We start from the raw sequence: 12,672 nt of genomic DNA on the forward strand, positions 1-12,672 counted from the left end.
GGCCTTCTATACCTGCGATGCATTCATTTATTCATATGTTATTCATATGAATATTTATTGAGAGCCGCTTTTATGCCAGGCGTTGGGTCAAAGGGCTACTCTGTTCGTACAAAATGCTTCCTGTAATTAGGCTAACATTCTTCCAAACGCTGCCCCTTCCTGTCCAGGATGCGGCTCCCTAGGGCCTCCTGGTACCCGAGAAGCTGGCCAGGAGCCTTGAAATCTGGCCGAAGGGCCTGCGTTAAGCTAGAGGGGCTACTCCATCCAGCCAGGAAAAAACCCCGTGAACTCCCCATCCCCCTCAAAATAGTAAGCAAACCTCTCTATCCACCAGATCCACCAGATCTGGCGTGTCAGTCAGACTGCACTCCTTTGCTTTTGGCAGGAGTTAAATCAAAGACGAGCTCACCTACCGCTGATCTCATTCTAATCAGAAGCTCTGATTGTTACTCACATGTCCTTGGTTGATACCCATGTAACAATGAATAAAGAGTCAGAAGCTCATGGGTAGCTTCTTTTTTTTTTTTCTTTTGAAGATGAGGCCCTCTGAAGTTGTAGTTTTCAGACCTTTTCAACAGAATGATGAGGCAAAGATTCCTTCTCAGCCTCCTCTTTTCTGTTTTATGCCTTAGACTGGGGACACCTACATGCTGGTCCCTCAAAACTTTCTGCTTGAGGGTCGGCCCTGATGATTTGTGGCCCCAGAGGGTCAAGATTCACTCATACAACTTCACAAAGTAGAACGAGGGAGCTGCTTTTCTGCAGAACCTTGCCTCAGGTTACAGGTTCCAGTCAATTTATAAGGAATTCAAGAAAAGAAGGAAGGAACAGGGAAACTAAGGGCAAAAAATTCATAGCCGGGCTATAGAAACACATGATCTGGGTTAACATTATCAGCCAAGGGGTGGGGAGCTTTGGGGACGGCGAGGCGTAAGAAGAAAGGTTCCTTCCAGTGTGGGAACTAGAAGGGAAGTGCCCTGGTAGCAGGGGAAACATTCCCACTGAAAGACTTCAGTTCTCAAATATAATTTTCATTCTCTGACTTTCTTCGTTGAGGTACCACTGGTTTATGATGTTATGTAAGTTTCATGTGTGCAGCGTTATATTTCTTTTATTGTTGTTGTTCTTTTATTTATTTATTTATTTATTTATTTATTTACTACTTTATTGGAGTATAATTGCTTTACCATGGTGTGTTAGTTTCTGCTTCATAACAAAGTGAATCAGTTATACATATGTTCCCATACCTCTTCCCTCTTACGTCTCCCTCCCTCCCACCCAACAGCATTATACTTCTACTTCCATATGTACTACAGTGTGTACGGTTTCCATCCGTCGCCGTACAGTTGCTCCCCTTTACCCATGTTGCCCTTGCCCTGCCCTTTTCCCTCTGGTAGCCACTACTCTGTTCTCTGTATCTATGTGCTTGGTTTGTTTGGTTTGTTCATTTATTTTGTTTGTTTTTTGTTGTTTTTCTAATTGAAGTACAGTTAATTTACAATGTTGTGTTAGTTTCAAGTGTACAGCAAAGTGATTCAGTTATACATATAACTTTCAGGTTATTTTCCATTATAGGTTATTATAAGATATTGAATATAGTTCCCTGTGCTATCCTTATTTACCTGTCTTATATATAGTAGTGTGTAGATGTTAATCCCAAACTCCTAATTTATCTCCCCCCACTCCACCCCCTCTATCCCCTTTGGTAACCATAAGTTTGTTTTCTATGTCTCTGAGTCTTATTTCTGTTTTGTAAATAAGTTCATTTGTATCATTTTTTTTAGATTCCACATATAAGCAATATCATGATATTTGTCTTTATCTGACTTACTTCACTTAATATGATAATCTCTAGGTCCATCCATGTTGCTGCAAATGGCATTATTTCATTCTTTTTTATGGCTGAGTAATATTCCTTTGTATATATGTACCACATCTTTATCCATCATCTGTCGATGGACATTTAAGTTCCTTCCATGTCTTTTATATCCCAAAGGTGAATGAAATCATACAGTATTTGTGTTTCTCTGTTGGGCTTATTTCACTTAGCATAATACCCTAAAGGAACCCATCCATATTGTTGCAAATGGCAAGATTTCATTCTTTTTTATGGCTGAATAGTATTCCATTTGTGTGTGTGTGTGTGTGTGTGTGTGTGTGTGTGTGTGTACCAAAGTTTCTTTATCCATTCCTCCACTGATGGGCACTTAGGTTGCTTCCATACCTTGGCTATTGTAAATAATGCTGCGATAAACATAGGGGTGCATATATCTTTTCAAATTAGTGTTTTTGCATTCTTTGGATAAATACCCAGAAGTGGGATAGCTGGATCCTCTGTTATACAGCTATTCTTAATTTTTTGAGGACTCTCCGTACTGTTCTCCATAGTGGCTGCACCAATTTACATTCCAACCAACAGTGCACAAGAATTTCCTTTTCTCCACATCTTCTCTAACCCTTATTATTTCTTGCCTTTTTGATAATAGCCATTCTAACAGGCAGGAGGTGATATCTCACTGTGGTTTTGATTTCCCTTTCCCTAATAATTAGTGATGTTGAACATTTTTCATGTGCCCATTGGCCATCTGCATGTCTTCCTTGGCTTACTTTCTTATTCTTGACTCTTTTTCCCCTGTTGTCTGTAGATGGAAACTGAACTGGAGCGTTTCCATAAGCAGAACACACAGCTGGAGCTGAACATCACAGAATTGTGGCAGAAATTAAGAGCTACTGATCAGGAGATGCACAGAGAGAGACAAAAGGTGTGAGGATTTTCAGAGTCCGGCAGCTCTTGGATTCAGGAGCTGGCGCCTGTCTGCAACGGGCAGCTGGCTTTCAAGAGACAGAGCCAGCCCGTAGCTAAGATACACCCATTTTAACTCGCATTCTTTACTTGTTCACAGCCCTGCCCTATTTCAGGCTCATGTAAATTTACGTAACTGAATCCATCTGAGACTATAAAATGACTTTGAGTATAGTGATCAAGGAGGTGGGAAGCCAGTGTTATAGGAATGCTCACAACATTGGCTTGTGTGGCCCGGGAAGGAACCTGTTCAGAGAGATCATCTGTAGTCGGTGGTTAAAGGCTTGGCTGCCAAAACAATACTGAGCTAAGAGGACCTCAGAAATCGCCTATTCTGGTCTCTCTATGTAATAAACAAGGAAAGCAAGGTCAGAGAGATTAGGAAGTTAGAAACCTCACCCAGCACCCACAGCTAGTGAGCACATACAGAGCCAGGGCTGGGAACCCAGTCTTCTGGTCCTGGGCCAGGACTTGGCTGCACCCTCACCCCCTGGCACAGAGCACCTCGTAATGTCGGTAGAATCAGATTGAATTTTTCCACCCCTCACATTAAGGATTGACTCTGTACTGGGTAATACTAGAAGCTGCAGAGCTATCAACGTGAACGGATACAGATCCTGCCCTTCACAAACCGAAGAGGTTGACAGGTGATCTGTGGCATGTGCATAGTAATTAGCAGCCAGCCAAGGCTGAACATTATGGAACGTGAATAAAGAGCTGTGAAAGTGAAGAAAAAGGAGAGTCTCTCTAGGTCAGGGGTAGGGGAAGATGGGTATCTGAGAAAGAATGATGGAAGAGGGAGGACGTAGCCCAAGTTTGCAGATGAACCAGTCTGCTCAATTTTGTCATTATCTTCCCTACCCACTCACAGCAGCCCTCAGGAAGGAGAAACACTGGGTGAGCTAACAAAGGGGCAGGGAAGCCCTGGCGCAGGGGTCTGCAAGAGAGAATCGATGCTCTGCATCTTGGCTCCGAAAGGAGTAGGTGACCACTTGCACCTCTTTTAGCCTTTTAAGGCCTGTGGTCCTGGAAGGAATCTAGAGCCAATAAAGGAATCAGTGTGTGCTGCCTCCTGAAAATGCAACTGTTCAGGCCAGGGACACAGGAGTTTTAGGGCCTCTCCCTCTGGGCGAGGTGCCCATCTAGGCCTCTGGGCCCTGTGTGGCCCCTGGTGGTCAACGGTGAAGTCCTAGATGAGGTGTCTCTTGTCCCTTTGAGCAGTCACAAGGCTGCAGCCCCTGACCCTGGAGAGTCCCTATAGGGCTAGAAGTAAATGCCTCTGCTTGCAGGAGCGGAACTTGGAGGCGCTGGTCAAACAGTTTAAGACGGACCTTCACAACTGTGTGGCGTACATCCAAGAACCCCGGCAGCTGAAGGAGAAGTTCCGCGCTCTCTTTGAGAAGTACGTGCAGCGGGCAGACATGGTGAGCTCTGCCTCCCTTTCCGCCCTCCCCTGCCCTCCAGGCTCTCCCCGCCCTCACGGTGAGCTCCTCCTGCCCCATCAGGTGGAGATCACAGGGCTGAACTCGGACCTGCAGCAGGAGTACAGCCGTCAGCGGGAGCACCTGGAGAGGAGCCTGGCCACCCTCAAGAAGAAGGTGGTCAAGGAGAGTGAGCTGCACCGCGCGGATTACGTCCGCATCATGCAGGTACCTGCACGCGCCCCTCAGCTCCCTCGAGGCTGGGCCGTCAGAGACAAGAGAGCCTGTCAAGGGCCCCTCCAAGACCACTGTCCTCAGGGTTCCCCAAATGTCCAAGGGACCCACTAGCTTTCTCCAAAGCTCCTTCTTTGACCTGTCTCCTCTGACCCCCCCAGAGCTCATCCTGGCGGTGACCATGGCCCAGAGCCCCGCCAAGGAGGTTTTCTAGGCACTTCCATGCCCACTCCTGCCCCTCCAAGATTCGTTCATTTCTGCCCCATCTCACTTCACCAGCCACCCGTTTCTTTTTTCTACTCCCATCTTTATCCAAAGCACTCCTGCATCCTGCCTCACTCCTCTCCTTGGGCCAGGACTTGGCTACACCCTCACCCCCTGGCACAGAGCACCTCATAACGTTGGTAGAATCAGATGGAATTTTTCCACCCCTCTGGACTTTGGCCACGTGACTTTAGCTCTCCCAGTTACTCTCTTCCTTCTCCTCTTTTCTGTTTCCAGCTCTTGTTTCACCTTTACTTTGTTTTGCTGCTTTTTATTCTGCTACCTGTTATCACATGGTCCCTGCTGGCCAAGTTCTCTCCTGGGAACATGCCCATCTCCTCCCACCTCCTCCGGCTTTTCTGGTGCCTCAGGTCCCTACTCTTATCTCTCGGGTCCAGAGCCAACCACACCCACCCTAAGTGTTGGCCTCCCCTCGCTTTAATGAGCTCTCCACGCCCACCTCCCCGGACTCTTCCTAGGGCCGTTCAGAGAGCCTAACCCCATTACTGCCACCTCCACTTACACACGCTATCGGACTGCCATGCAGGATTCTGCCGCCAATTTCTCTTCGGGTATCGGTCTCACCTAAGGCAGTTAATGTGAATTAATATCAAAAGAGAACATCAGAATCGCATTTATAAGGCATGTACCTTTTTATGTTCCTATTTCTTGAATGCTGTCATTAAAATGCTGGAATGGGGATGGGCTGCAGTTGGATTGAAACAAATCAGTTCCGAACACAGCTGGGCAGAGCACACTGCAATTCAGGCCAGCCCCAGGCACGGCAGGTCTCATGCCACCTTACAACCAGCCCCTGCTTAAAAGCAGCCCACACCATCAAGCAGCCCACCGCCCAGCTCCTGAGCCATGAAAGCAGTCGGAGGCCCAGAGATAGGAGTAGATTCCATTGCTGGGACCCTTAGGCACCAGCAGCTGATACACAGAGCCATTGCTAAGGGTCTCGAGTGCTCCGAGCATGGAGAGTCCCCGGGGGCGCTGCAGTGCAGCCTGCGGGGCAGGGGGACCAGGGAGACTGTAGGAGTGGTTGTCAACTGGCGACATTGCTGAGCTCTCATCTGTGACTTGCCACCAGGGCACAGGCCTGAGGGGTCCTCCAAGGGCTGAGTCCCTCTCTCCATGACAACCAGACTCCCAAAGCAAACGTCAATCCCAGGAGAAGAAGGAAAAGGAAAGAGAGTAAAGACCACAGCCTAGGTGAGGGTGTAAGCGTCAGCATGAGGCTGCTCAGGACAGGCAGAAGGGCCTCGTTTGCTCCCCCCTTCCCCAGGGGCCACATGCCCACTCCTGCTGGGCCAGGGTGAGAGTTGGGGTAGCGGGAGCAGAGGAGACCCAAGCAGGGCTTCTGCCCAACGCTACCACTCCCTGGTGGCTGGCAGAGGGAGCCATCAACAGGGAGAAGCCCGGAGAGTGTTTGCTCAGGCAGCATTGTAAACCTGTGTGCTGCGGAGCCCTGTGGATGCACAGAAGCGCCACAGGCACCTGCAGGGGGCCAGAGGGGGGTCAGGACGCAGGGCTCTGGGTTCCCATCACCTGCTCAACCAGGGAGACTCCTTGCTTACTGCGGTGGGCTCTGTGTAAGATTTTGTTTGGAAGACTTAAAAAAAGAAAAACTTTCAAAACTACTGTTCTGGATGATAAAAGTTGTTTCCTTCTTTGGTCTTAAGGGCCAGGCAAGGTGGCAGGCCTGGAGAAAAGAACACAGCCCTGTCTTTGTACAGACCCAGTTTCCCCTCCTGCTGGCCAGTCTTGCTGGGGGAGGGGCGGGGGCGGGTCCTGAACTTCTCCAGGAGCTGCCTTCCTATCTGTAAGAGAGGAAGAAAACATCAACCTCAGCCAGTTACTGCAAGGATTGAGTGAGCTAACTAACGTCAAGCATTGGCCACTGGCCCTGTACAGAAAAGGTGCTCCAAAAATGCTATTTTCCTTCCCTTCTTCCGAGCAAAAGACTTACTCAGGAACCAAGGCAGGGCTTCCCTGGTGGCGCAGTGGTTGAGAATCTGCCTACTAATGCAGGGGACACGGGTTCGAGCCCTGGTCTGGGAAGATCCCACGTGCCGCGGAGCAACTAGGCCCGTGAGCCACAACTACTGAGCCTGTGCGTCTGGAGCCTGTGCTCCGCAACAAGAGAGGCCGCGACAGTGAGAGGCCCGCGCGCCGCGATGAAGAGTGGCCCCCGCTCGCCGCAACTAGAGAAAGCCCTCGCACAGAAACGAAGACCCAATGCAGCCAAAAATAAATAAATAAAATTAATAAAAAAAAAAAAAAAAAAGAACCAAGGCAAAATCTAGTAGGAGAGCCTGAAAGGCCATCACAGCACAGACTGGGAGTGCCCATGGGCTTGAGGCACAGAAGACGGGACAGTACAGCTGATCCCAGGCCCCCCAGCTGGTGGCCCGGGCGCCCATTGCTTTGGTATATGCCTTTGTAAGGAGCTGCCTCTGCGGGTACCGAGGCCCTGACACTTAAGTCTCAAAAGGCTGAGGAAGGCTGGGGCAGACATGGCATCTGAGAGAAACTTGTTAGAAAACACAGAAAATGAGGTCACTGTCTCATTTATATGTTCAGATAGGAGCACGGGGCCTCCTCATTCATTCTCCAGCATGACTGCCGATACTAAAATAAGAGTTGCAATGGAATACAAACATCTAGGACACGTACTTTATTCATTCAGGACGCGTATTTTGCGGGCTTCTTACGTGCCAAGCTGCGAGCTGGCCGTGGAGGATTCCCAGATTAATGTGATGGCTTGCCTACTCTCAGCGAGCTCACCTAGGGAACTTGAGCCAGACACAGATAAGCACTGCTCCGTGCAGCGCATCCAGGGTGGTAAGCTCACCGGAGAGGGGGGCTTCAGCTAGGGGGCATGGCACTTGAGCTGGGCCTTGAAGGGTGAGTAGAGGGGGTCAGGGAGCAATGGGGGAAGAGCCTTCCAGGCCGAGGACACAACCTGAGAACAGTCAGAGAAGAGAGAGGCCTGTGGGGTGTTTGGGGACCCAGAAATCCCCCGACGTAACTTTATTGCAGAGCATGGGGGCAAGGAGGAAGGGCCCTTTGGAACGGTAGGTAGCTTAGGGTCACGTTGAAAGGGCTTTCCGTGTCACACAAGAAGCATGAAGTTTATTTTATAAGCTGGTGCCCCCTAAGGTTTCTTATGTAGGTAGGGGTGTTATCTGTTCCGGAAAGGTTACTTCAGTGGGCAGGGGGGAAAGACCAGTGGGGAAAGGCAAGTGGCAGGAAAACCCCTTCGAAGATGACTCCCCTGTTAAAGGGAGATGACAGGCCTTGGGAGGGGAAAGCTGTGATGTCAGAAGATGTTTCAGAGTAGAGGTGGTGAATAGAAGTGGGTGGTTAGATGTGAGAGGAAGGCTGAAAGAGGAGTGGAGAAATGGTTCATTTGTGCAGTTAGGCAGATGGCGATCCCACCAACTGTGGGCTCCGGAAAGACGCCACTGAGTGGGGCTCCCAAGTTATCGGAATAAATCCGTTGCCTGCTTTTTCCACACTAACCAGACCCTGCTGTATTCTTAAAGGTGTCAACTCAAGGTAGGCCAGCAGGGGGTGCTCTAGGCATTTCCTTTCTGCGCCCTTCTCCCGCGGAGTCTGAAGTTCTGTCAGCGGGTTCCCGTGTGAGGCTCTCTGGCATTGCCCCTCAGCCAAAGGCAGTGCTGGACAGCTTGGCGTAGCCTCTTTGTTCAGTAAGCCTTTCTATATAAACAGACCTTAGGATCCCCGAGCCAGCCTCTCTCACATGCCCCAAGTCCTGGCGCTCGATGGACCCAGGTCAGATCTTCCCTGCAGAGGAGCTGGCTGGGGGTCTGGAGGATCAGAGGGGCCTTGGTAGACCGTTCTGACCAAGGGGGGATCAAGAACAGAGAAGCTCAGCAAACCTGCTGCCTTCACGTTTTGACTTCACAAAACGACCCAAGGCGCTTACAGTCGACCTCAGTGTGGCCTCTGGACTCCTCAGAGCACGGACCACCCCGGAAAGCCCTCTTAAGGCAGCCCCACTTGTACATTTCAGGGGCTCCCTCGGCCTCCATACCATGTGAGGTGTTGACGGAGGTGACGTACAGCAGAGGTGAGAGTGGAGTCTGGGAGGCAGCAGTCAGAGGCATCAAGGCACCTGGGGGCGGACGCCACCAGGTTCGAATCCCAGCTCTGCCACCCATGCACAGCCTCGGCTTCCTCATAGGCAGCTGAATCCCATAATACCTTCCTGCTGAGGTGGTTGTAGGGATTAAACGAGGCTGTGTATGCAGAGTGTCTGACACAGTGCAGGAATCCAGTCCACCCTTGGAGTTGTTATCTTGTTCTTACCCTCGTCATCAAGCATTTGGCGGCTCAGACCCTGCTGGCTCCCTCTTGGCTCGGGCCTGAAACACTCTTCCCTGCTCCGCCCCTCCCCCAGGCTCCACAGGGAGGCTTCCTCACACCCGTGACCGCCCTGCGGGCCATCTCTCTGCACTGGATCCAAGCTGGCCTCCCACGTCTGGCACAATAAGCACCTAACAGGCTTTCTGTTTTATGAATGAACCAACGGAGCAGAGGAATCGGGCTGCATTGAGTCCTGGGCCTCAATCACACTCTAGTGAGGCCTGAGTCGTGTTCTGCAGACCTGTCTTAGGTGACCAGCCTCGTGAAGGTGTCCAGGGCTGGCAGTGGCGTCAGAAACATGCATATCGAAAGGTACCAGGAGCCTGAAGTCCCAATCACGGCGACAGGGCTGTCAGGGTGGAGAGAATGGCGGGGGCTCCACGTGGGGCCATTACTGTAGTAGAGGTGAAAGATGCTGAGAGCTGGTTATGAATGAACATGAGATTCAGTTCAGACACAAAGTCGACAGGATTGAGTGACAAAATGAATGGAGGTTGACCGGGAAGAAGTTTCTGGAGAGAACTGGGGAAATGGCACTTTCAGTCTCTAATCTTTATTCTGATTACGATTATTTTATTGAATGAAGCAGGGGAGGTGAAGCTAAGCGATGCCAGCTAAGAGGAGGAGTGGAGAGAGCCCCTGAGTGGGCTGATGTGCCCAGGAGTTCCCTGTGGCTCTCCTAAGACTCCCTTCTGTCTGGTCTCCCCTGCTCAACATTTACCCCCTGGTTTGTGATTTGCTGGTTTACAGGATTCAATCTTATTCAACTTGGTATCCACTGTGCTAGTTATTCATTTGCTTATCCCTTCCACAAATATTTATTGAGCACCTCTTACAGGCCAGGCAGAGTCCAAGGTCTTAGAATCCAATAAATACGCACTTAAGTGATTATGTCATGATATAAAGTCAGCATGGAGAAATTCCAGGGGGAGGAAACAGAGCATCTGGAAAGAAAATGTGGGCTATGCCTCACCAAGGCCTGGGCTGGTTAAAAGGGTAAGAAATCAGAAGGAGAAAACCTGCTGACTTTATAGAAAAACAGGCACAAAGCCGAGCCTGCGGATGAGGGACTGGTAATAATTGGGCATTTCATCCGGAGAACATTTTTTTTTAATGAGGAAGAGTGAAATTAAGTGAAATACTGAAAATCTGAAGGTAGATCTGATCTGCCTAATTAAAAAGGCTCTGGAGAGAAGGATTGCCGGGGTGTCTGCAGTTCACATTCCCATGACAGAGAAGGCTTGTCCTGCTCGCTGACAGCAGTGCTTGGGATCACCCTGTGCTCTGGGCTCAGACTCCACACTCACCACTCCAGAGCCAGTGTCCCAAGGGGAAGCACAGTTTGTTTCCGGCACAGGTTCGTCTTATGTAGATTTGGTCAGTGTTTGCCTTTGTTGGTACTCAGACCCTTGAGGGCCTTGCTACTACCCACAGCAGCATCTCCTGGGACCTGGTTAGAAATGCAGAGTCTCAGGAGCAGCTCCAGACCTGCTGAGTCAGAAGCCACATTTAAACAGGATCCTCAGGCGATTCCTGCACAGTCCTATGAGAGGTGCTGTGGCGGACGTGCTGAGTACTGAGGCCGTGGGCTCCAAGAGCAGAGCGGTCCATGGTGAGAGGGATGCTCCACTGGGGCTCCTGTGCTGAGTGTGCAAAGGAAGGCAAGGCAAGAGAGAAGAGACTGCTTGGTCCCAGAGCGCAGAGCCCCTCCACCTGGCCTGCAGCCGGCTCTGCCCTGCATGCCTCTCTACTCCTCTCACCTCATATTCCCGTGACACAGAACTGCTGCAGGTCACCCCACACACCTGCCGTGTCATTCTGTGCCTTTCTCCTGCCATTCCAGTTATCTGGGACCCCCTTTACCCTCTCCTTGCTAACTCTGTCAAGCCTCAGCCCAGGGGTCAGTGCCTAGGAATCCACCCTGGTCATTAGGGCAGAGCTAAGTGCCTTTCCTCTGTGTCCCACTCCTCCATCCCAGCAAGGTGGCCACCTCACTAAAGTGTGCCCAGACCCCTCACTAAACCCTAAACTCCTCAAGGACAGAGGCCAAGTCTTACTTTCTCTATATATACACCTCAGGATCAGCACAGTGCCTGGCACATAATAAGTACTCAATAAATATTGGATGGATGGGTATTTATCAAACACTAACGAGAGAAGTGAACTTCCAGTGGATGTAGCGAATGTTAATTATCCATTTACTTTTCTTTATTCCTCAGTAAACTGTATGCTGCTGAGAGCAGAAACCATGTCTTATTTCTGTCTGCATCCGGGGGATGCAGCAGATACCACATAAATGTAGGTTCAGCAAATGAATGGAAGAAAAACAAAGTGTAGCACAGTACTTAAGAGCTCAGAGCTCTGGAGCCAGACTGGGTCAGAATCCTGGCTCTGCCACTTGCTATCTATGTAATTTGGGTAAGTTACATCACCTGTCTGTGCCTCAGTTTTCTCTACTTTAAAACTGTGGTTGTAATAGAATCTATGCATAGGGTTATTATGAAACTTCAATGCATTAAGTTCATGAAAAGTGCTTAGAAAGGCATTGTTGTTGCTACGGATGGGAAGAGCCTGGATGGATAGGAATGGCGCACACTGCCTGTAGCTAACTTTGCCAGAGTCCACCTGAAGGTAAGTCAGCTGGTACCTCAAGAGGTTGATCCATGAGCCAGGATAAAGACTCATGCCACAGTAGAGGCACCAGAGATGCAATCTGGGTCCAGGACCAAGCCTGACTCTTCCCCACACCCTTAGCCCCAGAGGCCAGAGCAGGTCCTGTGCCCACTGACCACTCATCCATCTACACTCACTCTCTCCTCCTTCTTCTCTATAGGAAAATGTCTCCCTGATCAAGGAGATTAATGAGCTCCGCAGAGAGCTGAAGTTCACCCGCTCCCAAGTCTATGACCTTGAAGCAGCCCTGAAACTGACCAAGAAAAGTCAACCACAAGACGTTGCAGAGACAGGTAATGTCACCAGTGGTCAAGAAAGATGGGCACTGAGATCCAGGGACCAATGGCAGCCGCGAGCAGGTCTCCTTGTGGCTTTCAAAGCTGCCTCTCCTGAGTTTCCTCCTGTATCAGCACACATCCACCCCATGGCCTCCTGGGCACCTCTGCATGCCATGCGCCTGCTCTTCAAAGGATTTGTGAGGACCCTACCACATTCAAACACTCGCAAATCCAGAATTCTTGGGGTTAGCAAAGGTTTCAGAATTCAGAATCTTTCAGATCTTAGGAAGAACATACTATATGTACTGTCGGGGGCAGTGCCCTGAAATCAAACACATTAGTATTTCTATAGTGAAATATATGAATATTCGCACTAAACTTCATGAATTTAAAAATGCTTTCCATTTTTAAAGCTTTTTGCATTTTACAATTGTGGATCAAGGATTGTGGACCTGTACGATGAAAATAAAGGCAAAAATAAGGACCAGAGACAATTTAAAGGGAGAGGGGAAAGAATTACATTAAAAATATTAAATGAGTTAGTTATTGCAGTTATAAAATTCCTCTGAATTTCTGATAGCCAAGACAAAAAGGGAAAAAATAT

The 12,672-nt window shown here is 49.5% G+C and overlaps 1 protein-coding gene across 1 annotated transcript in view; it reads left to right on the forward strand.

The window, feature by feature from the left end:
• CFAP57 (cilia and flagella associated protein 57) overlaps positions 1-12,672 on the forward strand; it is a 77,239-nt gene that overhangs the window by 58,703 nt on the left and 5,864 nt on the right. The window contains exons 19-22 of the mRNA XM_060004392.1: positions 2,646-2,762; positions 4,093-4,227; positions 4,309-4,452; positions 11,951-12,083. Coding sequence (XP_059860375.1) covers positions 2,646-2,762; positions 4,093-4,227; positions 4,309-4,452; positions 11,951-12,083 — 529 coding nt within the window. The remainder of the gene's footprint in view (positions 1-2,645; positions 2,763-4,092; positions 4,228-4,308; positions 4,453-11,950; positions 12,084-12,672) is intronic.

The sequence above is a fragment of the Delphinus delphis genome, chromosome 1 (genome assembly GCF_949987515.2).
Source record: "Delphinus delphis chromosome 1, mDelDel1.2, whole genome shotgun sequence".
Taxonomy (NCBI): Eukaryota; Metazoa; Chordata; class Mammalia; order Artiodactyla; family Delphinidae; genus Delphinus; species Delphinus delphis.